Consider the following 24,661-nt stretch of genomic DNA (forward strand, 5'->3'; position numbering starts at 1 on the left):
ACATTAGGTCAGGGCCCATCAGAGAAGTGCTGTCAATGAGAAGTGAGCAACCTGAAGAAGAGACAGAACAAACATTTTGGGCAGGCTTCTGTCTGGCGGAAACCAAGTTGTAATGTCTTGAAATGCCTCTTATCTGATTGCTACCGTGTTTAGGGAGATAGTGCTTTGTGTGCAAACACCAATGCCTAAAACACACACCTCTGGTCTCTTCAGTTCCTCTCTGTAGTGGAAACTGCCTCCTCAGGCCTTGGGATATTGGCTGACCGCTTCAGTTGGGAGCGGCGATGCTGGTGCTAAGTGGGATGCAGTTTACAAAGAGGGAAATGGGGAACTGTATTAATTTCTTTTGATGAGCGAGGGATCAGATAACAAAGGTGCTTGCAGTGCTCAGGAGCACTAGAGAGTGTCAGTAATTCACATCAGAATCAAATCAAAACAAATTTATGAACTGAGCACAGGGAGTGAGAGCAACATTGGTAGTTTTCCCAGAAATGGTTGAAAACAATCTGAGAATGGCTCTGTGCTGGGACAGTGCTCAGAGAGATTCTAAAGCCCAGTTGCAAGACACCAACTCTGCACGATGCTGGGGAGCACACATGACACAGGCCAGAAGATGTTTCCCAAAACAGGGGAAACAGGAAAATGTTGTTCAGCCTGAAACTTAATAGGAGGCCTGAGTCACAGCAAGGTTTCTGAAAGAGTAAAAAAAAGTCTCAAAAAGGAAACCAAAGGATCACCGAGGTACCAGCCAGCCAGGCGTGGAGTTGATTCTGTTGGGTCTGCCACCAGGAGTTATGTCACTCACAGGACTGGCCGTTTCCATCACGTGTACTCTGTAATACAAACACAGTGAGGTCTGCAACGTTAGGTTTCTCCAGCCCCAGCAATGCCACTTAAGACAGGACCCCATGGGAAGCCAGCACACATCAGTGTGGCCAGCTGGAAAGAGGAGCCAGACCAGACAGAGCCTGGCTCTGCAGTGCTTGTTCATGGAGAAGAGCCTGAGGCCAATCACTGGGGCACAGGTACGTTCCATAGGTTGGACCATAGTGCTGGTCTCTGGTTTGGGAGGCTGTGAGACCTCTTAAAACACTGTGGAGCACTTTTCCAGCCTTCTCTAGCATGGTGCATGCCCAGACCTCCTCTTGGAGTGGAGTCAGGAGCACAGCTGTGGCAAGGACCCATACCTGAGAGCTGAGAAGCACTCTGTTATAGACATAACCTGGCTTATCAAGATTTGGTCTCAACCTTCGTAAGCAGATTGGAGCCAGATATCAGTCTGAGCTAGACAGGACACAGCCAAATGCTAGGAGGCAAGAGGAAGAAAAGACCCACCTAATTTGGCAGAGGACCTGCAGACATTTTGTGTTCCTTCTATCTCCAGATGCCAGCAAGGACTTCCAAGATAAATAGCTGATGGACCAGTTGCTAGACACTTAGGCAGACTGTGGAGTAAGAGGAGGCCAGAAACACTCTATGGAGCTGTGGGATTTATGGTGGAGATTAAATATTGTGTTTCAGCTCTTGAACAGGAGTCGGAAAGCTGCTACCAGAAGAGAGAGAAGCTGGTTGCTTTAAGTCATATAAGGACCTGTGCTAGAGAGAAGAGTATTTCTATCCAGTTCAGACCACTTCAAGCCATTAGAAAAAGGGGACTTGTGTAGGATAGAAAGCAATGGGGGCTTGGCTACAACATCAAACATGAGTGCAGCAGCTCAGTTAAGTGCGGCTTTGATGGGGAGAGGAAATAGCCACAGAGAGGGTTGTTATACGACCAGTCAGGACAGAGCTTCATAAAAACCTACTGAAAGGTCCAAACTCAGCTCAGGAAAGGGGTGGGGGGTGGGGGAAAACTACACTTGCAAAGCCAGGGGATACTGGTTTTAAGCTAGAGTTGAGGGAAAGCTTTGTGGTGGTGCCCAGAGCTGGATATTAAGTTGGTGTTCAGAGCACCCCACTCTTCCCTATAGCCTTTAATTGGTTTGCTTTTGGAAAGGGTGTTTTTGTGGCTGGTTATACTGGAAATCCCCTTTTCCTTGGCCTTTGTGGCAAAAAAATGGGGATTTTGGTTGAACACCCTGTGTACCTCCATTTGGCAGCAGCCTGCTTTAGAGGGATGCTCATGGGGGAAGCCAAGCAGCAGGGGAGGGGTTATTCCCTGTGTAATTAATAGGCTGCTGCTCGTTCAGGTACTGAGGTTGCTAACTGAAACTAGACATGGAGGGAGATGATGGGACAGTCCAAAACAGAGCAACCCCATGGGGATAAGGGAAAGCAGGTGCTGGGTGAAGCACCTTTACTGGGGAGAAATACTTGCAGGAGAGTGGATTGACAGGATTCGGGAAAATGCTCAGCAGATGGGAGGTGAACTAACAGTCAGCACGTGTATCACCGTGGTTGATACTTGGTCAGTGAGCACCCGCTGTGTTTTCCTTTAAGGACAAGGCTCGTGAAAGAAAGAGGTTTGGGCAGTCTGTTTGCTGTGCCTGCCTCCGAGGGCAAGCCCCTGAGCTGTCTTTTTGAGCTTGGAGCCAGCCCTTGGACTGTTGTCCCAGTTAGAAAACCCAGCAAGAGCTTTGCCATATAATATGTTCATCAAAGGGTGTTTATGCCTTGCCATTAACAGATAATATCTGGGATGTGCCTTGCTAGGTTCATTGTGTTTTCCACTGTGGATATCTGGAGGTGAAAATGGCTTTCACGTTGGGACAAGTCCACAGCAAACTCTAGCACAGGTACACCACCCATCTAGGGCAACCCTCACTCCAGTGACCCACAGAGCAGGTACTGTATGGACAGGCATCCAGTCCCTTCGCTCCAGCTGAGGATATCCTGGTGTCTGGTAAACCTTTCAATAGGAACTGATAATGTTTTATAAGTAGGCTGTAATGTGCTAAAGGTCTGAAATCCAACCCAGAGTGAGGTGACCTGTTGACAAGAGGTGTAACGCACCCTGGGCGAATGCTCAGCCAGGGGTGCGATGGGGCAGCTCTTTCCTGATGCAAGGGAGGGGAGTGGGACACTCTCAGCCTGCCTGGCCTTGCAGGGCACCAATCCTGCTGCTGGAGGCCCAGCTGTGGGCTTGCCAGGATTACAAAAGCTCCACACGCTCCCTGTGAGAAGGGAAAGCTGCCTTGGTGGCTGGAGGAGAGCAGCTGGGAATTTTCAGAGCAGAAGCAGTTTCTGTTCAACACAGCTGGGGGTGGGGGCAGCACTGACATGAGACCAAAGTCACTGAAGGCTGGTTCTACCAGCACCTTTTTCAAGTGCCTTTTTTGGGTCAGACATCTCCCTCAGCAGGACAGCAAGAAAAACTTTGAGGCTGCATCCTTTTTTTCTTTTATTTTTCTTTTCTTCCCCTTTCTTTCACAGTCTGCAGGAATGAAAGTGCATTGAGTAGATGTAGGTTTGTGCAAGCAGAGTTCAAGGAGATAAAAGCATCTCTCAAAAAGGCTCCTGGTATCAAAACAAGGTGTAATTGAGAAAAAAACCCAACCCTCATTTGTCAATTCTGTCAGCTTTGGCATATAGATTCTCTTCAGGGTAGCAGGGCAAAAACCGTTCTGTAATGGTGGGAAAGCTTGGAATTTAAAGATGAAATGTTGTATAGGACGTGGGGAAATAAAACAATGGGTGATGAGTATTCATGAGAGCTCATTATACCCAAAACACTCAAAAAGGAGGTTCTGAGGTTTCACTATGATGTCAAAACCATTGGAGATCTTGAGGTTGCAAAACACCTTAGTCAAGCCAAGAGAGAGCTGATTTTGAGGAAAATGAGGAAAATGCAGACAGATGATGGAAAATTACTACAGGAAATGTGATGCATTTCTTGCGTATGTTGTATTTTAAAAGTGGGTCCTCAAAAATGGGGACAAACCCTACTAAGCAGTGTCTCCTGGGGACCTTATTGCGATTTGTTGCTGTTAATGTTGTTGGGTCTTTGCCTGAGATGGTATCTGCCAGACAATATTTGTTGGTAGCTATGGATTTCTTCAGAAAATGACCTGAAACTTACCCAAAAAGGAACCAAGAGGCTGTGATTGCAAACAAGCTTCTAAGGAATGAATTTTTCTCCATATCTGGGGACCTAGATGTGAAGAGTGTGCAATAAGGCAGAGGCTTTGAGGCTAAAGCACTTCAGAAGGTCTGTCAGATGCTTATAAATGCAATAGGAGGTGAAGAGGGGAAGCTTGACTGCTGCTGGGAGGAGGCATTGAGCCAACTGCATGATGGTTGGCCCTGATGCCCTCATTTACTATGCCCATTTATCCTGTGCTGCTCCTCGAGGCTTTGGTATCTGCCTGCCCTGAAAGACCTTGGTGCACACCACCAGAAACCGGAGTGGGCAACTGAATCACCCTTCAGACACTTTATATGAGAACAGCAAAAGCCCTTTGTCTGTTTTGTTGATTATAATGACTTTCAAAGAAGTAGAAAGGGAAAGTGCATCCTGACCCCAGTTCTCCTTTTTAGACATTAGCCAGGAAACACAGAACAGTCCTTGCAAGAAAGTCCTAGATTTGGGTCACTGCAGCTGGATGCTGCAAAAAACAAGTGGAATGCCTTGGGTTTTTCTAGAGAAAATGAAATGCAAGTGTTGCCTCGGACAGCGTGCACGTTCTCTGAAGTAGGCTTAGGTGTGGAAACCTGGCCGATTCCACATCCAACGGAGATGGAGAGATCAGGAGCCCAAAGCTGATGAACCATGGCTTGTAGCAGTGATCAAATAAGAGGCCAGAGGGGAAATTATGAGGGTCCCAAAGCCAAGAATATGGCTGTGGTGGTTGTTGAGCCTGGCAGAAATTAGTTCCCTGCTGGGGGAAAATAGAGAATGGCCCAGTTCATCCCACAGATTTCATTAAACCCCCAAACTTCTCTGAGAACTCCTTCTCGGGGGGGAGTGGGTGGGGGGGGGGTGGGGGGGAAGGGAAAGGGAACAGCAGGTGAAAGCTGCAGTGGCATCCCAGGGGTAGCAGAGTCAGTCCAAGCTGACCCTGTGAAAGTGGCCCAATGGGAAAACACAAGAGGAGTATGTAAATAGCTACATTGATAGCTCTGATGCTCTTCCTCCATGTAGGCCTGAGAAGAAGCAGGTCCATGTGTCTAGGTTCTGCTGGCAGGAGGCTGAGCAAGGCGGGGATTTGCTGGGGGGCAGATGCCGGGCAGTGATGAGCAAAGAAGTTCCCGTTTGCTCAGCCCCATGCCAGAAGTACTGACACAGTGGTGTGAGCATGGGCAAGCTGATGAAACCAGGAAATGAAGGCACTGAAAACCTGAAGGCTGCTCAAAGCCCATCCCAGGACAGACTAAGTATGCCTGGAGCAGGGGGCAGAAGCAAGCAGGGGACCTGATGGTGCGGTGGCAATACCAGTGTAGCATCAGCAGTGCAGCATCCCTGCCTGCTCCTTGCCCTGCAGCGCTCTGCATAAAGGGAGGGAAGTTGTGCCAGGCCACCCCTTCCTCAGGTGGCCAGCTCTGCTCTACAGCCCCCAGCTTTCCTTGGCTGAGCTTTCCCCTGGGTGCAAGACCCATTAAATAAAGAGATGACACGGTGGCTTCCAGAATATCCCTGGCTGGTAATAATGTACTGAGCTTCTTACTGCAGCATCTGAGCATCACAGTCCATCTATTGGCAGGGGATGGAGCACTGAAGTTTCCTTTTCTGACTATGTTGGATCATGTTCTTGACAAAGTTATGCACATGCATACGTCCCCCATCCCTCTCAGCTGTGAGTTGTTTTACAAAGGAGCCACTTACAGGGGAAGGTTATTTACTCCACTATGTGCTACTATTTGAAGCAAGTTGGACGGTGTAACAGTGGTGCTATCCCTGTTCATAAGCCTCAGCTTCATCAGATGTCAGCAGGGAAGAACTGTGTGGTTTAAGCTTATTTGGGAAGCTTCATCTTTGCTTTGTAAAACAGGACACAAGCAAACACTCAGTGAGTCCCTAATTTCAGGCAAGTTACCCTCAGGAGCAGCACAGGGGATCTCTTATCCCTTCTTCAGGATGAAGAGCTTGTACAGTTTCCTCTGGCACTAAAACGGTGGCTTGTTGGGAGCCACAGTAACTGTGTTCACCGAAGGAGTTTTGTAGTTTGGAGCCCTGTTATGTCCATCTGACTCGACACCCTCTCCTGAGAGCCTCACGAACATAATGAACTGCAGCAGAAATCATACGTGTGCCTCGTGTGAAGCCTGTAAAATCATGTCCCAAATATATGGTGAGGTAGTAAAGATGGTGTGCAAGAAGCCTAGTCTGAGATGGGAAGGGAGGAGAATGCCACCCGCTAGTTTTCCTTGTGGACACTCCGAGCCCAAGAGCGAGGGATGCTTTGGGAAGCAGCTAGCCAGTGCCTTGTGGTCCCGCTAATGCTGGGAGTCCTCAAATGCTGGAAACCAAAGTGTTTATCTGTTCTTTCCAGACCCTTGCAGATAGGCTGATTTTTAGAGAGTGGAGGAAGGTGGAGCAGGTGGAAAGGGGTCTTGCTTACTCTCAGCTACTCAAACTCTGAAGCAGGATGTACCTTTCCGACTGGCGCTTTCGACACGTATTGGTCCCAATTAATTAATAATTGTGGATTTTATTCTCCTCTCCTAGGCCACCCTGCCTGCAGTTACTCTTCCCACCTTGCTAGAAAAGGCAACCTTTAACACCAAAGCCCTGGTAGTAGCACCAGAGTAGGGATGGCATCTTCTTTAGGCAGAGCCCTTCTGAGCTAGGGGCAGTTTCAGCACCTGGGCACCCATGTGTGCATCAGAAATCTCCCAAAACAAGGGCTCCCCTTAGGGAGTGTTTAGGGAGACAAGGAGCAGGAGGAATGGACTCTGTTATGTTCGCAAACCACCTGTGAGCAAGGTATGATTTTTCAGGCTCTGTCTGGGACCCAAGGTTGCTGTTGGGGTGATGTTTGTGAGTAATCTTCGGTCGGCAGATTGTGTGCGTGTGTCAGACAGTGGAAGAAGTAGGCAGCTGAAAGGTGAAATGTGCTGGTGAGTGGAAAGTAGGTACGTGGTAGACACATGAAATAAGAGCCTCTTCTGTTCCCTGGATGGATGAGCATCACTGGCAGAAGTAGGTTTCTGGGGCAAATACTCCTTTTCACAAGTTCCCAAAGAGGATTTCGGTAAATATTTGCTGAAGTTTACTTGACATTTGCAGTCACTCGTGTCAGTATGATCCCATCCTGGAATGCTAACTGGAAACAAACACAAAAAGTGGGCATGAGCTCAGCTGATGTGGATACAGTTTTTAATTTAGGCTGATTTTCATGGTCATCATCTTTCACGTAATCATCCAGTTCTGCTGAGAATTAGCAGTGCTCCAGGAGCCCACTGTTTCCGAGGCTCATGGCTTTTTGTTCTTCCTTAGAAAGTGTGTTACCAGAGTTACTGGTGTTTGTATCTATTGTCTGACACTTCCTACCAAAATCCCACCTCCAGTTGCTTCTAACTTAATCAAAATGTGACAATTTGGCCTAAAAGCTCCCAGCACAGTTGTTTGCCTCCAGCTGTTATTATAATACTATTAAAAAAAAAAAATCATCTGAATCAATTAAGCTGCTTCCAAGAACCTAGCTAAAACTAAGCACATTTTGTTTTCTCCATGTCAGAAAAAAGCGATGATGTCTTTTCCCAAAAGCTCTGGTGCACTGTGCTGTGGAGCAGGAACATCAGGCTTGTGGTGGAGCTGGGCTTTGGGTAGGAAAAGTGCTTCCTGCACTTCCTTTGAGAAAATGATCTAAGAACAAGCCCTAAGGATCCATAGCTCTCACTTGCTCTGTAGTGACAGCTCTGGTTTCACACCTAAGTATGTGCCCATGTTCTGGGCATGTTTCCAAGCAGGTCTGAGCTCTTTCTGCAGTGGCCATTTACTCACAGAGATGGTCCAGCCGTTCTTGGACCCGGGCAAAGTAGGGGAGGATGTTGTTTGGTGTAACTACAGCACAAGAAAAGCTGTTTCTGGGGCAGCAGCAGGAGGCTGGGATAAGAAATCTGGATGTAGCAGAATGGTCTGAAGTCTGGGGAGCGTGTCAGACTGAAAGGGGGCTTAGAACTGGGTGGCAAAGAGACAAAAGTCCTGCATGATTCAAGGCATCTGGGAACCATGCTGAGGCCAACAGGACATTCACCTCCACGGTGCAAAAATATTAGGCAATGTTAAGTACCTTTTATTAAAACCTCAGGCTTAGGTATCTTAGAGCAGTTGTTCTGTGCTTGGTGGCTTTCCATCTGGGCTTGCCATCCCTACGACATGATCTGTAGTGGTGATTTGTCTCAGCGGGCTCCTTGTAGCACAGGCGTCTCTGTGTGACCTTCTGATACAGCTCAATGAATGCTGCAGGAAGCCCAGAGCACCCTGCTGAACAGGGTGTGGGTGCTGTGCAGTAAGGATTGCCTTCACATGCTGGATGAGGAGAAGAAAGCAGAACTGTTCACCAGCCGTAGGGATGCAATATATATGATCTGAAGACCCAGGAAGAAAGTAGTATGTTAGAAATAAGAGCAAAGGCATAAAATCTCTTCACACTGTGCTCTTGCTGATCCTTGTCCTTGTGTCTTGTCAACAAATTTGGTTCCTGAATTAGGTGTAATCGTGGTGCCAAGCAGACAGGGCCCACCCCAGCTGTGATGCAACATGGGGCAAATGTCCAGCCCAGCTTGTCCCCAGAAAAAAAATTGGTTCCAGAGTAACTATGTGAAGGAATTCAGGGCTGCAGGTGATGGCGAGAGATCCACATCTTGGCCTGGTTTGTTCACCATCAAGCAGAGTGGCCAGACCCTGGCAGCTTCAGTGGTCACGGTTGAGTGTCTGGGGAGCACATTCAAGGCAGGCCGACAGATGCTGTGCGAGGGCAGCTCACTGGGCATGGGCAGTCTGGGTCTAGAAGAAAATAAAGATCAAATTCTCTCGGCTTCTGCAAGCCCACTTCTTTCCCCCTACCCCCCCCTACCCCTCCCCCCCCCCCCCCCCCCTTCCCTGCCCTGGTGAGAATTAAGCATCTTGTGAGGTGAAGTAGTCCTGAAGTGAAACAAAATCCCCCTTCTCAGGCCTCAAAGTGCATAACACTCTGAATTACCTGACAAGCACAGCTTACCCTCAGAGCACTTCACCGCTCCCCTTTCCCAAGTGAGAGCACACTTCCGTGGATGTTTTCCTTGCTCCGTACTACCTAATGGATTCTTTTTTCCCTTAATAACTGTCACTTGCCCCGTGTCTTGCTATTCTCAACTCATGATGAAAAACGTTAAGTCCCTGGCTATGAATACTATTCATTATTCATTTACCAGAGGAATCTTAGACACGTTCATCCCGTTTCCTCTTAGTGCCTCATTGTCAATAAACCTTTGCCTTGCTGCTTCTGTAAATCATTTTCATCCCTTTTCTTTGTGAGCCATGTGCTCGGGCTCTTGCACAAATGTCTCACGAGAGTCATCGGCCAAGTCGTGTAGCATCATTTTTTTACTCCTTGATAAGCTGGGAAAACTTCATTAAGAGGAGATTATTGATCTGTGGGTAAATGTTTTTTCTGGATGAAGAAAGCACTGCACTTAAATTGTGAATTAAGCAGGGTTTCCCAGTATTTGCCTCATCAGAGTGGCCCACACCAGCAGTTGGTATCATTCAAAGATTGTCCTGACTCCTGTGGGGAACATACACTTCTCTGCTGTGATATGAAGGATGTGGAGCTAACTTTCCAGAGAGAAGAGTGCACTACACTGGGGGATAGATTTCAGGACCTAGGATAAATGAGGGAGACTTTCAAACATCCTTCTCCTCCTCCCTACGGCCCCGAGAGAAAGAAATACAAGGTGTGAGAGTGTAGCAGCCCCGATGCATGGTGGGCTCTCCCTTCAGAGGCTGGAGCAGTGATTGCAAGCCACTGCCTCTGCACCTACCCTTGATGGTAAATGCCAGCCGTGGACGTAGACGCAGAGTCAGGTTGGGGCAGAGGAGGACCAGCTGCTGCAGAGGCTGGAGGGAGCCTTCGGGGGCCAAGAGTTTATTAGGCTCCAGTTTAAACGGAGGTGAAATACGTTCCCATAACGCAGGGCAGCAGAGGTTAATGGAGTCCTTTGTGCAGAGGTTTTATGACACTCTTTGGGAATACATATAAGAAGACTAGGGCGTTCTAAGTAATTTAAATAAATATTTGTTTAGACTGTGTAAGGGGCAATTGGAGTTTCCTGGCAGGTCAGTCTTAGCTGGATTTTTCTTTCTTTGCCCTTTCTCCCCAGCTATAGCGTAGGCACACCGTGGTTCACAGCCAGGACACACAGTGTAGCTATGTCCCCTCACCTTGAAATGGCTTTCCTGGTCAGTGAGACCTTGAGGCTGCTGTGCACCCACTGTACTGCACACTGCTCATGGGGACCGATGATGGTAACCCCTGGCTAGCAGGGATGGCCGGTGCCCTCAGACCCTGTCGGGACTCCAGACTTCCCGCTCTTCCTTAGCACCAGCATCCTCTCAGCAGGAAAGCCCCACAGGGACTGCAGCACCATCCCCATCTCCTGACCCCATGGCAGGGAGATTTTGAGCAGTGGGTGACCTGAACTATTTTTCTTAAAGAACCTGTCCCAAACTTTGGCTCAGCATTTAACCTCAACCCTTTCTTTGGCCTAATGAGGTCCAGCCAAGTTTGGGTGTTTTCTGTTTCCCATCACTACTGCCTTCCAATTTCCAAGCAAAAATGGTAGCACCCAAATCCCCCTGAGATTCAGTGGGGTTGCTGCAGCATCTCATCCAAACTGAGAGTTCCCAGCTATTCTCCACAGGGGCATCCGGGGCCAAAATTGGTCAGCAATGAGAAGTGGCTCCGGAGATGTGCCGGGTGGATTCGTTGGGGCTTGCCTGCCTGTCCGTCTGAAGTACATTCCGCTTCACTTCAGGCGTAAGGGTAGTCCAGGGACACGCACATGCTGCGGTGCTTCGCTGGATTAAGGCCGCAGGCTGGCTGCTTCGGCCAGGCACAGCCTGCTCAGATGCCTCTCTGGCCAGCGCCTGCAAGCCTTTTGAAGTTCGTCTGTCACTAATTTGAAACAGGACTCCGTAATGCAGAGAGAGGCAGCTGAGCTCTTGCTCAGCTCATGACAAAATTCTCCTTCCTCCTGCCCCTCTGCTCGGCTGGTTATTTCAGGTTGCAGCTCCAGCCCTGTTACCAGCAGCACAAACCAGGCAACTGGGAGTCCCCTCTGGGAGGCAGCTGAACTTCAGCGATGCGTTGCTCCCTCCGCTGTGAGGAGGTTGCTTTTGCAAAGCAGCAGACAGAAGAATGCAGAGAGGGGCAGACTTACGGACAGACCAACCAACGCCATGAACGCAGTCCAGGCAGGCACAGACACATAGGATTCGGTGAATCACTCCCCAAGCTGGCATTGGAGAATTCACCCGGGCCGTAGCCAGATGTTAGAACAAGGTTCAACTCCTTTCAGGCTGTTTCGCCTCCCCACCACCTGGAAGGAGTGTCCCCTATTCTTCTCTAACTCAGTGGCTGATTTGTACCTGCTGTCACACATGATGTCTGGTGCTGCCTCACTTGGTGTGTGGGTAACAGAAGGCAATGCGTGCTGATGCTGTGGAAGGTTGCACCAGTGCCCTGTGCCGTCCTCTCGCCCTGACCGAGCAGACACCCTGCTCACCCAGCACCCAGCCTTGGACGGAAATTGTAGGGAAATGCCTGGGACATGTTGTGAGGAAGAGGGAGGTGCTGACTGCTCACAGAAGAAAGCTCTGAGGGAAATGTCAGCTTGCAGTGAAGAGCCCCCTTTTATCTTGCAGTACTCAGGCAAGAGGGTCTTTTCCATTCCTCATGGTGGCCAAAGGGCATGGGTGAGGTTAAGATGGATACATAAATCTGCATCCAATGGGGAGGTTTATGCTCTTTCTTTCAGAATAGAGTTTAGCCTTAAAGCCTGCATCACCTTTATCCGTCACAATGCTCAGCATCTCCAAAGGCACTGAGCATCTCTACCGCAAAGCTTCCCAGTGCTTACCTTCCCCTGGGCCTGGATTCACAATGTCTTGGAGCAGGGACTACCTGGCTACCTTAAACACTACCATCATGTAACTCCGCTGGAGATAACTCCTAAACAGGGGAGAAGCAACCTTGCTGTCTCTAGATTTTTCTAAAGGAAATGCAACCCTGAGAGAAGTGGATGGTCCTAAAATAAGGCAGACATAAAATAAGGCAGATGTAAAATAAGGCAGATGCTTCCCCAGATGCTGATGATCAGTTAGCGACACTCAGCTGACAGGAGCACGACAGCGTTCCTGTCCAAAACCCTGTGGCACCTGTCTCTGGAGAAGTATTCACCAAACAGCATGACGACCTGCCTGTTCTGCCTTTCATTTACCCAAGGGTCTGAGGACACTTTTGGACTTGACTCCCAACAACCAGCTACGGGCCTGTGTGAGGCATGATCCCATTCAATGCTTTGCCCTGTGTTAGTGATGCTGATTTCTTTTTCCTTATGAGCTCACATATTTTGCCTGATTCACCACTGAGCCTGGTCTCCAGAGCAGTTAGGTGCTCACATCCAGCTCTGAGGAACTTGAGAAAAGCCACGACGCTCGGGTGACCGTGGCCAGGGCAAGGCAATGCCCGACTGCTTTAGAAGCAGATTGCTGATCCAGAATGAATCAAATTGAGAGCCAGAAGGAAACCAAAGGCTCTTTCAAGCCCCCTCATGATCCTAGACTGCTTTGTCCATCTTCCCTGTCAGGCAAGCACTGAGCATGTATCCATACAGAGGTATGAGGTTACTTTTGGTTCACACGCATTGTTTTAGGTGGAGGCACAAGTAGGACATAGCAGGAACCCACAACTATTTCCCAGCTCTTTGTGACATCCCAGCAGTGGGAAATAAAAGGGACATTTATAAATGCAGTAACTGACCCATCTTGACTGTCCTCCTGCCAAGCAGGACTTTGCACCAGCGTGTTGAACACCCGTAGCTGGCCACTCTTAGCCCCATGCCTGGAGCTGCCTGTGTGGGATCTGCAGAGGGTCTGGCTGCTACTGAGCTGCACAGAGGTAGCTGTCACCTCTCTCTGCTGTCACACGGAAAGCCATCTCGTGGCTGGGCTTGGCACAGCAGAGCACGTCCCCTGTACATCCACTGCACCATCTCCTGTAGCCGCTGAAGGAGATGGTGCACCTCTCCTTCAGGTGTCAGAGAGGAGAGAGCCAGGTCAGTCAGAAATTCGTGGGTTCATCAGAGAGAACCAGGGTGCCCAACTCCAGAACATTTGGCATAAAACAGTGATGTCCTTTCACATTCAGCAGTGGGGAAGCCATGATATGCCCCTGAGCAGTTTCATTTTCTCCCCATGGAGGCTATGGCTCTTTTCCTATATCGCCTTCGGGGAGCCAGACAGAGAGCTGCCATTCCAACAGGTTGATAGACGCGGTTTTGTCCTTCAGAATTTGCTAGTCAGCTCTTACATGTTTAAAAAAAAGGGTAGATGAGGTACTTGGGGATATGGTTTAGTTAGGTCAGGAACAGTTGGACTCGAAGCTCTCAAAGGTCTTTTCCAGCCTTGTGATTCTGTGATTCCCTGCTGTGCAGATGAATGTGCCGCATCAAGGAGGACCTGGGGCATAAACGGTGCCTTCCTGCTCTAGCCACAGCTTCTGTGTGGAGTTTTCAGAACTGATTTGTTTATGCAAGAGCCCATCTTGTCAGTGTCCTTTAAATAACATGAAAGAGCAGCAAGCAGCGCCCATTGCCTTCCCACAGCTGGTGCTGCGCCCTCCCCGAGTAGCCACAGGGTGTGTGAATTCAGCTGATCGGGGAATCAAACAGCACGTGTCCCCCAAAAGCAGATGTTTGCACAGGGGGGGCAGGAAGCAAGAGGAACAGCAACTTCAACAAACAAGTAACACGTGTACAGACACATGCGTTCCCCAGGCTTGCTGGGATGTGAACTTCTCAAGGGTGCTGGAGTTACGGAGCTGTCCATCCCCAGACCCACACAGCAGCTTGCTCCAGGAGAACGGAACCAGCCGGGCACCAGAGGGTCTAAGTGCAGCCAAGGCCGAGGTGGTTCTGACTCCTGGAGAAGCACCTCTGAGGCACGCAGAGCTGGAGCAGCGACTTCACTTACACACGGTGTAACTTTCTGCAGGGTGGCAGAAAGCCTGTGGAGCCACGGGTGCCATGTGGCACCTCTGCCAGTGTCCCCATAGTGCCTTTCAGGCATGGAAGAAAGTTTTGAGATCTTTCTGCTCCAAGCCTTAGTGTTGCTCCTGCTGCATCCTCACCTCAGAAAAATGTCTCTTCTTGAAGAGATGGGTTCTGGATGCTGTCAAGAGAAGCACGGTAGAAAGAAATCCCCTTCCCCCCTGCCTCCCCCCAAATAGGCTTTTCTGTAGGCATTAGGTCTGTCTGTAATTAGCTCCCTGAGGTGGCCAGGTATTTTGTGGCCGCTTTTAGTCCATGGGTTTCATTATGTCACAGTGTGTCAGTGACTGACATGAGCACTCACCTGCTGCCTGACCTGGACTCTGCTCTTTGCTGTGGAGCCTCAGGAGGCTGCAGGCAGCATGGCAGCAACACCAGCACCAGAAGCTTTGGTCAGGCTCAGCAGAGATGGATGATGCTGATGAGCACATTCATGCAGTGGTCTCCTCAGCACAATGGGAAGTTGGTGTGTGCCATGCCAGGAGCAGAGGAGCTGTCTGGAGCATGTCACAACCTTCCTTCGGGTTCTGCAGGATCAACCAAATGAGGTCTCAGGCTGGGAGAACTGGACAGCCACACATACATACAGGACCCAGCTCTGCTTCATGCAAACTCCAGCTGGTAGGCTAGATATAATGAGATGTCTTCATCCTTATCCAGAGTGGAAATGGAGATGCTCCAACAGGTTTCTGCCTAGCAGCAAGGATAACTACAGCTTCCAGAACAACGTCAGTGGCTTGCATCTTATGTAGACTTCTACTACTTGCATTTAAGGGATGAATGCTGCCCACTTCACTTGGGCTCAAGTGTCTGGTCAGTGGTGCCAGAGTCAGCTACAAAATTCTAGGTCTTCTCTCTGTCTTTCAACTCTATCTGCAGACTGGAAGAGCACTCACTCCCTGAATGGAAACCAACCTGAAGATTTTGGACTTCGTACATCTATAGTCCAGATGCTCCATTTTATCCTATACAACCTCAAATATGGATATTTTTAAAATTATAGCCCTGTGCTGACTTCTGTGTGGGTTTTCAGAACTCCAGGTTCTGAAACTGCAATGACAGCCAGGAGGCAGAAGGCTGCAACAGACAGCTTGGGAACAAGTAGAATGGCCTCAGGATGTGTTAAGGCAGGATCACTATGACTGGATGTGGCTGCCTAGGGAGGTGGTTGAGTCACCTTCCCTGGATGTGTTTAAAAAAGGGTAGATATGGTACTTAGGGATATGGTTTAGCACAGGATGAGAATGGTTGGACTTGATCTTAAAGGTCTTTTCCAACCTTGTGATTCTGTGATTGTGTGGTAAGGTCACTATGGCTGGCCAAGTCCTGGAGCTGTGCTGGGTGAGCCTGTGGTGCAAACCTTCCTTGGTAAGAAGTGTAGAAGACACTGCCCAAACATTACCCAGGCAAAATTTTAGCACTGGTATTTAAGCATGAGTTGAGAGACTTAAGAGCTAGGACTGGATTTATAAAGCCTTCTTAAATATCTTCACTAGAGATTTGTGGCATTTTGGGGTTGGTTTTTTTGTTTGGGTTGTTTGTTTTTTTAAAGTATCGTTGCTACAAAAATATGTCAGATCATGACTGTGCAGGGGGGGAGAGGCAACATGAAATGGCCAGTGTAGGAGGCCATAGGGATCTGGTGATCACCAGGGGAGAAAACCCCTGGGCAGGAGGGCAGAAGGCCCCTGCTTCATTTGGTGTGGGAGCAGAGAAGCTGCCTGGTGCAGCCGCATGCTGCCCATGCCACATCCTTTGGATGTGGGTCAGCCACCCATGGGTCAGCCTCTGTGCCACACTACACGCTGGTAAGGTGTCTAGGTGTCCCAGGCTGTGTTTGGAATCCCCAGGGCTGGGATAGCATGGGGGTCCTCACTGAGACAGTAAAGGCTTGGAGGAGATGCTGCCAGAGCAGTACATGAGCAATGCCAAGGTCCTGGGGGCTCCTTTTGCCTGGAGCCTGGGGAAAACTGCCCCGTGCTGGCTGTGTCCTTTGGCTTTGCCAGCAGCCTTGTAGGTTGTGCGACCACAACCACAGGATCTATGTCAAGGAGTCTGTGATGAAGGAGCTGGGGCTTCTCCATCCCATGCTGTGCGAAGGAGACCTAGCACTTCAAGCTGCCCATGTGACATGCCCCACTCTCTGTCGCCGTGTGGGTGCACCAAGCTGACTACACTCTAAATGAGATTTCATGGGTAAGATCGTACATAGGGCAGATTTTACTCCATCACTCCCCCAAAACAGCACATTGCAGGAACGAGACAGGTACCAGTTGTGAATCCAAACATTGTGATGCCGTTCCCTCCAGGAAGGTGTCAGCAGAGCAGTGTGATGCCTGGCCATCCCAGGGACACACTGCACGTGTACAGTGCAGTCTGTCTCCTGCACCCTCTTCCTCCTTCACGGGGTTTCCATGAGAGATGGGGTGAGGTCAGAAAGGCATATCTCCTTCAGGTGAACTGGGGATGCAGGCAGCTCTCCTCCCTGAAAAGGAGCAGCATGATGCCCATGTGCCCAGCTGTCCTGGGCTGTCCCTGCCCATTGGCAACTGACACAGGATGACTCAAGGAAGATTTCAGAAGTGCCAATGGTCTAGCAAGCAGCCAAGGCACTGGGAGAGAGGGTATAAGCATTGGGAAGCCAGAAAATATCCTCCTTCTACTGCTAGGAGGGCAAGGACAGAATTGTAAGCAGTGAAGGAGGCGTCAAGCAGTCCTGTTGGGCTTGTAAGGGTGCAACGATGCTCACATTACCTCCTTGTCATGGAGATCTTCACAATATGTAACTCAAGGTTTCTCTAGGTTTGATTAGAACCAGACACCCCAAACTTTGCACTGAAACTTTGAGGCCATCTCCAGTTACAGGAAGTCTGGACATATCCGTATGCAGATGTATGCAATTTGTTTCACTTCAGCAGTTACCATGACTGTTCTGAGGTCAGGGAGCCAGTTCCTAGGGAGTGAGAGGTACTTCTCGGGATGCTCAGCTGAGGGTGGGTGCACGCCATCCCCTCCCTACGCTGCCAGGACTGCTCCCTGCCTCCTGCCCTCCACCCACTGTGGCTGCCCCTCTCCTGTAGAGAGCTCACCCCCGCCAGTGCCCGCAGGGGCTGGCAGGGAAGGATCCTGTGCCTGCTGCAGCGTGGGAGCATGAGAACCACCTGGCTGAGCCAGCAAGGAGGGCTCCAGGCTGGTGGCAGGAAGGCACAGGGACACCAACCGCATGCACAGCGGTGACAGTCAGTCACACCTCAGGGCTGATGTGGCTGCTGAGAGCCCTGAGCTCAGCTCCCAGCTACAGTTTGAGCTACATAGCCAACAAAATTAGACCAGAGCTTTTATCTCTCTCTCTCTGTGTTTGTGTGTGTGTGTTTTTGTGTGGGTCCTGGGGGGGTGGGAGGGGGAGGTGTCCTGCCCCAGTTAGCTGAGACGCTCAAGCAGATCATAAACGTCAGAGGGGTTCCTGAGAAAAGGCTTCAGGTCTTGTGTTTGCTGCTGCTGGAGTCACAGGGCACCTGAGGGTTAGGGAGGCAGCCAGCACTAAGGAAGGGGGGGGAAATATACTAGGCTTCCTGGCATCATAAATAGTAAAAAACAAAAGATGGAGGGGGGAAATCCTGGAATACTTTTTATTTATTTATTACTCCGTCTCTACTAACTCTCATAGGTGGCCGCAGACTTTCTGGAACTGTTTTATTACCATTTGAAACTTTGAAAATAATAAATATCTTGGCTGTAGCATATGATTTGTCCAGGTTGTGGGGCAGGGTATTGTCCCAACCTATTTTGGATGGGTCTGTCCACCTACATCCCCCAGGAATGTCAGAGCAGCTCAGCCCGTTGGAGGGTACAGGTGCAAAGAGGAGGCAGGGTGGCAGTCACTGGCCTGGACACCGGTTCTGGCGCTCGGGGAATATGAATCTTCACAAAATGTTCCAAAGGATCAAAGTGAAGAGTGGGATAGAAAACATCAAGCTTTGCTGAGCTTCACATGGAGCTCCTTGAAAGCCTGAGGGAACCGTATTAGAGGAAGCAATAAATCTGAAAACACAGGAGGGTGACAGTGGCAGCTCCTGCATCTCTGGTGCCTTCATCTCAGCCTTGCCTCAGCTCCTCTGTACTAACTGGGCAGTTTTAGTCTCAAGTCCTTTTCATAGCTCATCCTCTCAAGCTTAACCCGGGACCTTCCTTGCCCTCGTGCCCGGGAGCAACAGCTGTGTTTCGTCCTCCCGTTTTCATCCCAACCACCCTGAAGCAGCCTTTGCAAGAGTGAGAAAAGGGCAAGAATGCATCCTTCTTCTCACAGGCCCGCTCATGGGGTTTTGGATGTGACACCATGACAGAGCGGTTTGTTCACAGAAGGGCCACACTGTAACTGCAGAGTGGGTTAGGTGGCAGGGTGCTGTAATGAGAGCTGAAAAAAATAGGGACTTCTGAAGACATGGGTGTTAATGGCCCTGAATATGACACTGCTGAGGGAAATCTCCAGGTGGACACATCACTAAATGGTGGAGCTGTTTCCCAGAAAGACAGATCCAGGACTAGGAACAGTTTAAAACAGGCTAATGTGAATTAAAAAAAAAAAAAAAAAAAAAATATATATATATATATATATATATAAAAGATTAGCCAGTTGGCATGGTCTTGGCTTGGTAAGGAGAGCGTGCATATGAAGTATCACTGCATCCTTTCCTTCCCAGATTTTTAGGAGCCGAGACTAGCGGCTGAAGATTAAACCCTGCAGTAGGGTTACCATGTTTTTTGCCCAAAAATCCCAACCAGAAGTGTGGGCAGGGCGACACCAGGCTGCACAACACATGCTGGGTGGGCCAGCTGCTCAGACAAACCCCTTTTTTCCTGTTCTGGGGACAGCCTGTTGGGCGAAGCAGCAGCACTAGGTAAGGGAGAGCCATGACCACTTGTCACCAGAAGTGCCACGTGCCACTGGGTCCCCACCACGATACCAGGATCCTGCTGGCATGGCAGTGGACTTGCTAATGAAGGGGATGCCACCATTGCTGGAGGCAGCAGGTGGGCAGGAGAGGAGACCCCATCACAGCACCCTTTGCCGGTGCCTGAGGCCACATACACCTTGTTTCACTCATAGCTTCTGAGCCTTAGAGAGGAATCAGCCCTCTGCCATGGTTGAAACATCCACCTCCTGCTCTGCCACACTGCTCTTGTATGTCACGGCCTGTTCTCTACGAATTGCTCAGGGCAGTCGGGCAGGAACAGCTTCTGAGGCTGCTGTTGGACTCCTCTCGCTGCTCCCTGCCCCAGCACAGGCTGGGGCATTCCCACAGGCGCCTCACGCCCCTTCTCTGCAGTGCTGAGCACCATTCATGACCCTTTTGCCAAAAGCAGCCCAAGTCTTTGCAGGATGCAAGTCAAGATCACTTCTGCTGGCACACCACAGCTACCTGGGGGTGCACGAGCAGAAAATAGACCCCGCCGAGCGCAGGAGCTGCTGCGTGCCCATGGCCTTCTACCATGACCTGGTCGGGGGGCACAGATGGGCTGGTGACTGGGGACTATCTGCTGAGGCCCTGTCTTCACAGACCTCTCCTGTGTCCAAGACCAAGGAATGTAGTGCTCTGTGGGGTTTGATCCCTCTGTGAGTGGCGGGAGGGTGAAGGGAGTTCTCTTGGGGGTGCGTGCCTGCCAGGCTTGTCCTTCCAGACAGCTCCCAGAGAGTGACTGGGAGGAGCTGGCACAGCACAGCCCAACCTGCCCTTACCCATCTGTGCTGTTACCCATGGACTGCAGTCAGTCTCCCACGCCATAACAGCCACCTTCTCCCTCGAATAGAGCACAGCCAGGTGCCCGTGCCACCTCTGAGCTGAGCTCCAGCACCCTCCGAGGCTCAGGGCATCAGCTTTCCTGTATCCAGGGCAGCCTTCTGCCTCACCTCCCTCCTCTGCCTCTGCCTGGAGTGGTGTCCATCTCTCTGCCAGTGTCTGGGTATTGTTTCAATTGCCATGGATGAACCTATTAACTGGTTGAAAGATTTATATCTGTTTTCTTCTCTCTCTCTCCCCCCCCCCCCGCTCAAACCTGCCCTCCTCTCCCTTCCTCACCCTCCCACCCAAATAGGTAAGGAGGGCAGTTTGGGAGAGGCTGACTTGCAGCCGAGCTCTGACCCTTCGGGAATGGACAGCAGCTACCTCAGCATGAAGGAGACCGGAGTGAAAGTGCCCCAGGACAGGGCCAGCACAGACCTCCCCAGCCCCATGGACAAGGCCGACTCGGAGAGCAACAAGGGCAAAAAGCGGAGGAACCGCACGACCTTCACTAGTTACCAGCTGGAGGAGCTGGAGAAGGTCTTTCAGAAGACCCACTACCCAGATGTCTATGCCAGAGAGCAGCTAGCCATGAGGACTGACCTCACTGAGGCTCGTGTGCAGGTAACAGGGAAAGCCCTAGGGCTGGGTGAGGGGCGGGGGGGTGGGGGAGTGTGTGAGCTGCAAACTCTCTGCTCTGCTCTCTGGGGAATGAAAACACAAACCCTGCAAATTTGTTGTCCCTTGCTGTGCCTGAGGTCACCTGCAGCCTCACCAGAGCCTCCTGGCAGCCCAGCCCCAGCCAGAGCCCGTGCTGCAGGCTGGCACACCTTGCCAGGACACTGAGGCAGAGGGACAGAATGGCATGTCTGTGTCTGACACTAGTGTTGGTCCTTTATTTGGGCTGGCATCCCAAGCTGCAGCATTCCCAGAGAAGCCTCTTCCCCTTGAGCTGGTGGGACAGCAGGCAGGTAAGCCTCACTGTCACCCTAAGCAAGGCTGTTACTACTTTCTTTCCTGCAGGATACTTGGCAGGGGACACGGGCTCATTAGTCAGAGTGAGAGGATGGCTCCCACAGTTTGGTCTCTTTCTAGCAAAATGGGGATGCAGAGCTAGTGGGATGTTCAGTACCAGGGAGCAATGAAGTGATACAGGAGGGAGATGCCTGAGAGGTGATGCTTGGCAAAGCAGGGAATGAGACTTCATAAAGCCTAGTCATTTGGGTCAGAAAGGTGCTCCCACCTCCTTGAGAGGCGCAGGAGAGTCAAACAGCCATCCTGCATCTCACCACCTCCATCACACAGGTGCCAGCTCCCATGAACCAGCTGCCCTGAACTGACCTGGGGATCCAGCAGAGGGAAAATAGACATGGAAGGAGGGAATGATGCTCTGAATGCTGGTCTTTCCTCTGAGTCGAGGTTAAACCAAAGGCCTGGAAGAACTCAGGAGCATCTGAAAAAAAGGAGCATGATCACTTGGAGTGGACATCCAGGGCTCATGCCTTGATGGCCATCAAAGGTCCCACTAAAGCTTAGGCTCTCATTCTCCAGTTCAGCTAATCCTGTGACTTCCATCTGCAGGCATTTATCAGCTCACCACCCCCAGAACCTGCGTTAGCATTGAGAATAGCTGGCGTGTGGAGGCATCAGATTATCCTCTTATCCCAGGAAGATTTCCAGGTCCCAGGCACCCAGGCTTGCCCTCTGCTCTATCTAACCTTCACAAGCTGTTCTGCAGTCAAGCCAGCATCCTTGCATAATTCCACACTTCTCTGTATGCTTACTTCCAGTTTCAAGTCTCTGCAGGGTTTTTCTTGTCTGTCTGCCTCAATTGCCTTGCAGAGCTGGTATGCTCTTCTTCCCCACAGCTGGTTCTCTTCAGGCTGGATACGGGTGCATTTCGGTAGAGAGCAGCGTGATTCCTGTTGGTCCTGTGCCTTACGTGCTGAGCGCTGCGGGGTGGGCAGAGGAAGGCAGTGCTGCAAACACCAGCTCTTTACTTCTGCTGCTGGATGCAGCCCTTGATTTCCCAGGGACACATCACAAGCACTCGGATGGGGTCTCCTGGGAAGCCAGGCACAGCATTGGATTAGGGATGGATGGATCAGTGCATGAAATTCCTTTTGCTCAGGAATGAGGATGAGGTGCTGGAGGGTGACGAGTTCCTCCTGCTCACCTCCCCATCAGGGTGTGAAGCTATCACAGCAAGCGAGTGGGGCTAGCTAGCAGGGCCAGGGCAGGGGAGGCAGGTGCAATCTGCAAGTGCATTACACATGACCCACCACCTCAGGGCGGGGGTTCCCTCACTTTGCCAGTGGATAACACTGAAGCCGAGGGCAGAAGCTCCTCTCCATGCGGCCAGGAGGACACGGAGCAGAGGGATGGGGCAGCCCGTTGGCCTCACCCTGCCCTGAGATAAGCGGCCGGCAGCCAAGGGCCCCGCAGAGCAGCCGCTCCGCTGGCACGGCCGCCGCCTTGCACCTCTCGCCGCAGACGGTGCTGACAGCGCTCGTGTAATGGAGCTGCTGAAGGGCTTGTCTAAGTGGCCTGGCCGCTGGAGCACTTACCCCGTGGTGAAAGGGGTGAGCACTTGCATTTCGCTCTGTTGCCCCAGCCCCACCGGGAGGGACCCCGTCCCTCAGGCCCCCAGCCACTGCCCGGTGGCAAAGGGGCTGCCGAGCCCTCGGTAGAGATGGAGGCTCCCTACCAGGATCATAACAAGTGTTGTGGGTGCTGACTGGGTGGGCTCTGGGGCACCCCAGAGTTGCTGGGGGTATTTCATGTGGGTTCCCAGGGGGCTGGGGCTGCCAGCTTGTGAGCTGCTTAGCCTTGGCATGGTGGTGGCAACCCCTGGGAGGCACGGGGACACAGCCTGGTGTGGGACAGGGCTCTTCTACTGATGGCACAGGGCTGAGCTTCCCACGAGGGAGGCTTTTGGGATGAAGGCCTTAGTGAATCACTCTAGCACCTGTCTCCTGCTCTGGGTTGTGTTATAGCTTGTTTAGGCTTGGCTTTGTCCTCCCAACCCTCTGGGCAGCTCTGCCTTGCCGGAGCCTCCCCATGCCAGCACTGCAGCACTGAGGGTGTCAGCTTGGAGATGAAGAGCAGACACAGGCATGGGTCATCAGCCCAGGAGACCCATGGCAAAGCAAAAGCCTACTGCAAGGACCAAGGACCCAACAGGGCCAAGGCAGCAAGCAGAAATCCCAAACAAGCCACAAGACACTTGCTTCTTAACTTCTGCAAGCCAAATCACTGAAAAACTATGTATTCAGGTACCTTCCACCAAGTTGGCAGAGGCTGTTACTGCTGTGGGGTGCCTGGGCAGCCCCATGTGGGCTGCCTGGGCAGCCCCATGGACTTTGAGGGCAGCTCAACTGTCTCCTTCCCAGGGAAAGTATGGTCCTCTAAGGGATGCTGAGTATCCTTGGGTAATTCCATGGAAGCCAGTTTCAGCTGCCTGCAAGATGAAGTGAGCAAAGCAGAGCAGCAGGAAGGTGAGGAGCCCCAGCAGGTTTGAGGTGGAATCCTCTCTCCCATGGCTGAGCCAGCATTTTGGCTGGAGGTTGTTCCCTCTGGCCAGGATCAGGTCCCTGGGGAGCACAACCAGCCTCCACACTGCAGGCAGGAGCAGACACAGAGCCCAGGCAGGCAAGTGGCAGCTCTGGTATTTTCCATCCCTGGATAAAAAATAGCTGATGAGGTCTTGGTACCTGGAGAAGAGCTCATGCCAGTAGTGGGCACTGGGTGGGCTGTGCTGTCTGCAGACCGGTGGCACCCTTCAGCCCAGACCCTCTCCTGCCCCATTTCTCTGCCTGCCTTGGTTTCCAGGTGTCAGCATCCAACATCGAAGCTAATTCCCCCAGCGATGCAGTGAAGCATTTTCCCTGATGTCCCCAACCTGGCTCCTTGCTGCCAAGTGCTTTTAAGTTACTGCATGTCCCTCTTTTCCAAAGCCCCATGCAGAGCCACCCAGCCAGGGAGAGGTTCCTAGGGCTCAGAGCCAGACCTGCACGGGTGCGCAGTGCATGCCATTACTGTGTAGGGCCCACCCATTCCTTTCTCCTCCATATCCTGGGCTGCAGAGCCCAAAAAAGAGTTCCTGCTCAGTACCAGCAATTGCCTGAGCTTCTTCCAGCTCATCCAGGGCTGCAGCAGATGCCCATGGAGATAGGGTCTGGAAGACAGCTTTGCAGCCAGGGAATATAACCCTTCAGCCAGCCCCCCCTCAGAGCCAGCCTTATGATTGCTGGGGCCATTAATGAAATGTTTTCGGCGGTGACCCTGTGATGCAGCGGGGGCTTGAAAGTGAGAGGGAAATGTCAAACTCTGCTGTAGCAAAATCACCGCCTCAGAAAAAAAAAAGAGAAGAAAAAAAGCAAAGCAAAGCAAGAAGTAATATATCTTGATCCCTTTTCCCCCATAAAACCCTGGGAGGCTGGTGGAAGGAGCGGAAAGACTGAGCTAAGCCTGCAGGAAATTAAACATGAAATGAAAACAAGCTCAAGTTATTCAATTCTCTCATCCCAGGCTCCAATTTCCCATTCCAGGCCACTGATAAAATGGTGTCCAGTTTCAGCACTCAGGGATGAATTCTGGCTCTGTTCTTGCAGGCTGGAAAGCAAAGGGCTGGTGGCCATCTCCAGGAGAGGGGAGACCGCCTGCCCTTTAGAGAGGGATGGGGTCTTGGG

General features: G+C 51.1%; 1 protein-coding gene across 1 annotated transcript in view; it reads left to right on the plus strand.

Annotated features, from left to right (window-relative positions):
* Nucleotides 1–24,661, plus strand: part of ALX4 (ALX homeobox 4) — a gene marked incomplete at both ends in the record, with an annotated part of 39,034 nt that overhangs the window by 8,279 nt on the left and 6,094 nt on the right. The window contains one exon of the mRNA XM_084264011.1: nucleotides 20,284–20,594. Within this exon, the coding sequence (XP_084120137.1) occupies nucleotides 20,284–20,594 (311 nt within the window). The remainder of the gene's footprint in view (nucleotides 1–20,283; nucleotides 20,595–24,661) is intronic.

This window comes from Gallinula chloropus, assembly GCF_964237585.1.
Source record: "Gallinula chloropus genome assembly, chromosome: 4".
In the NCBI taxonomy this organism is placed as follows: domain Eukaryota; kingdom Metazoa; phylum Chordata; class Aves; order Gruiformes; family Rallidae; genus Gallinula; species Gallinula chloropus.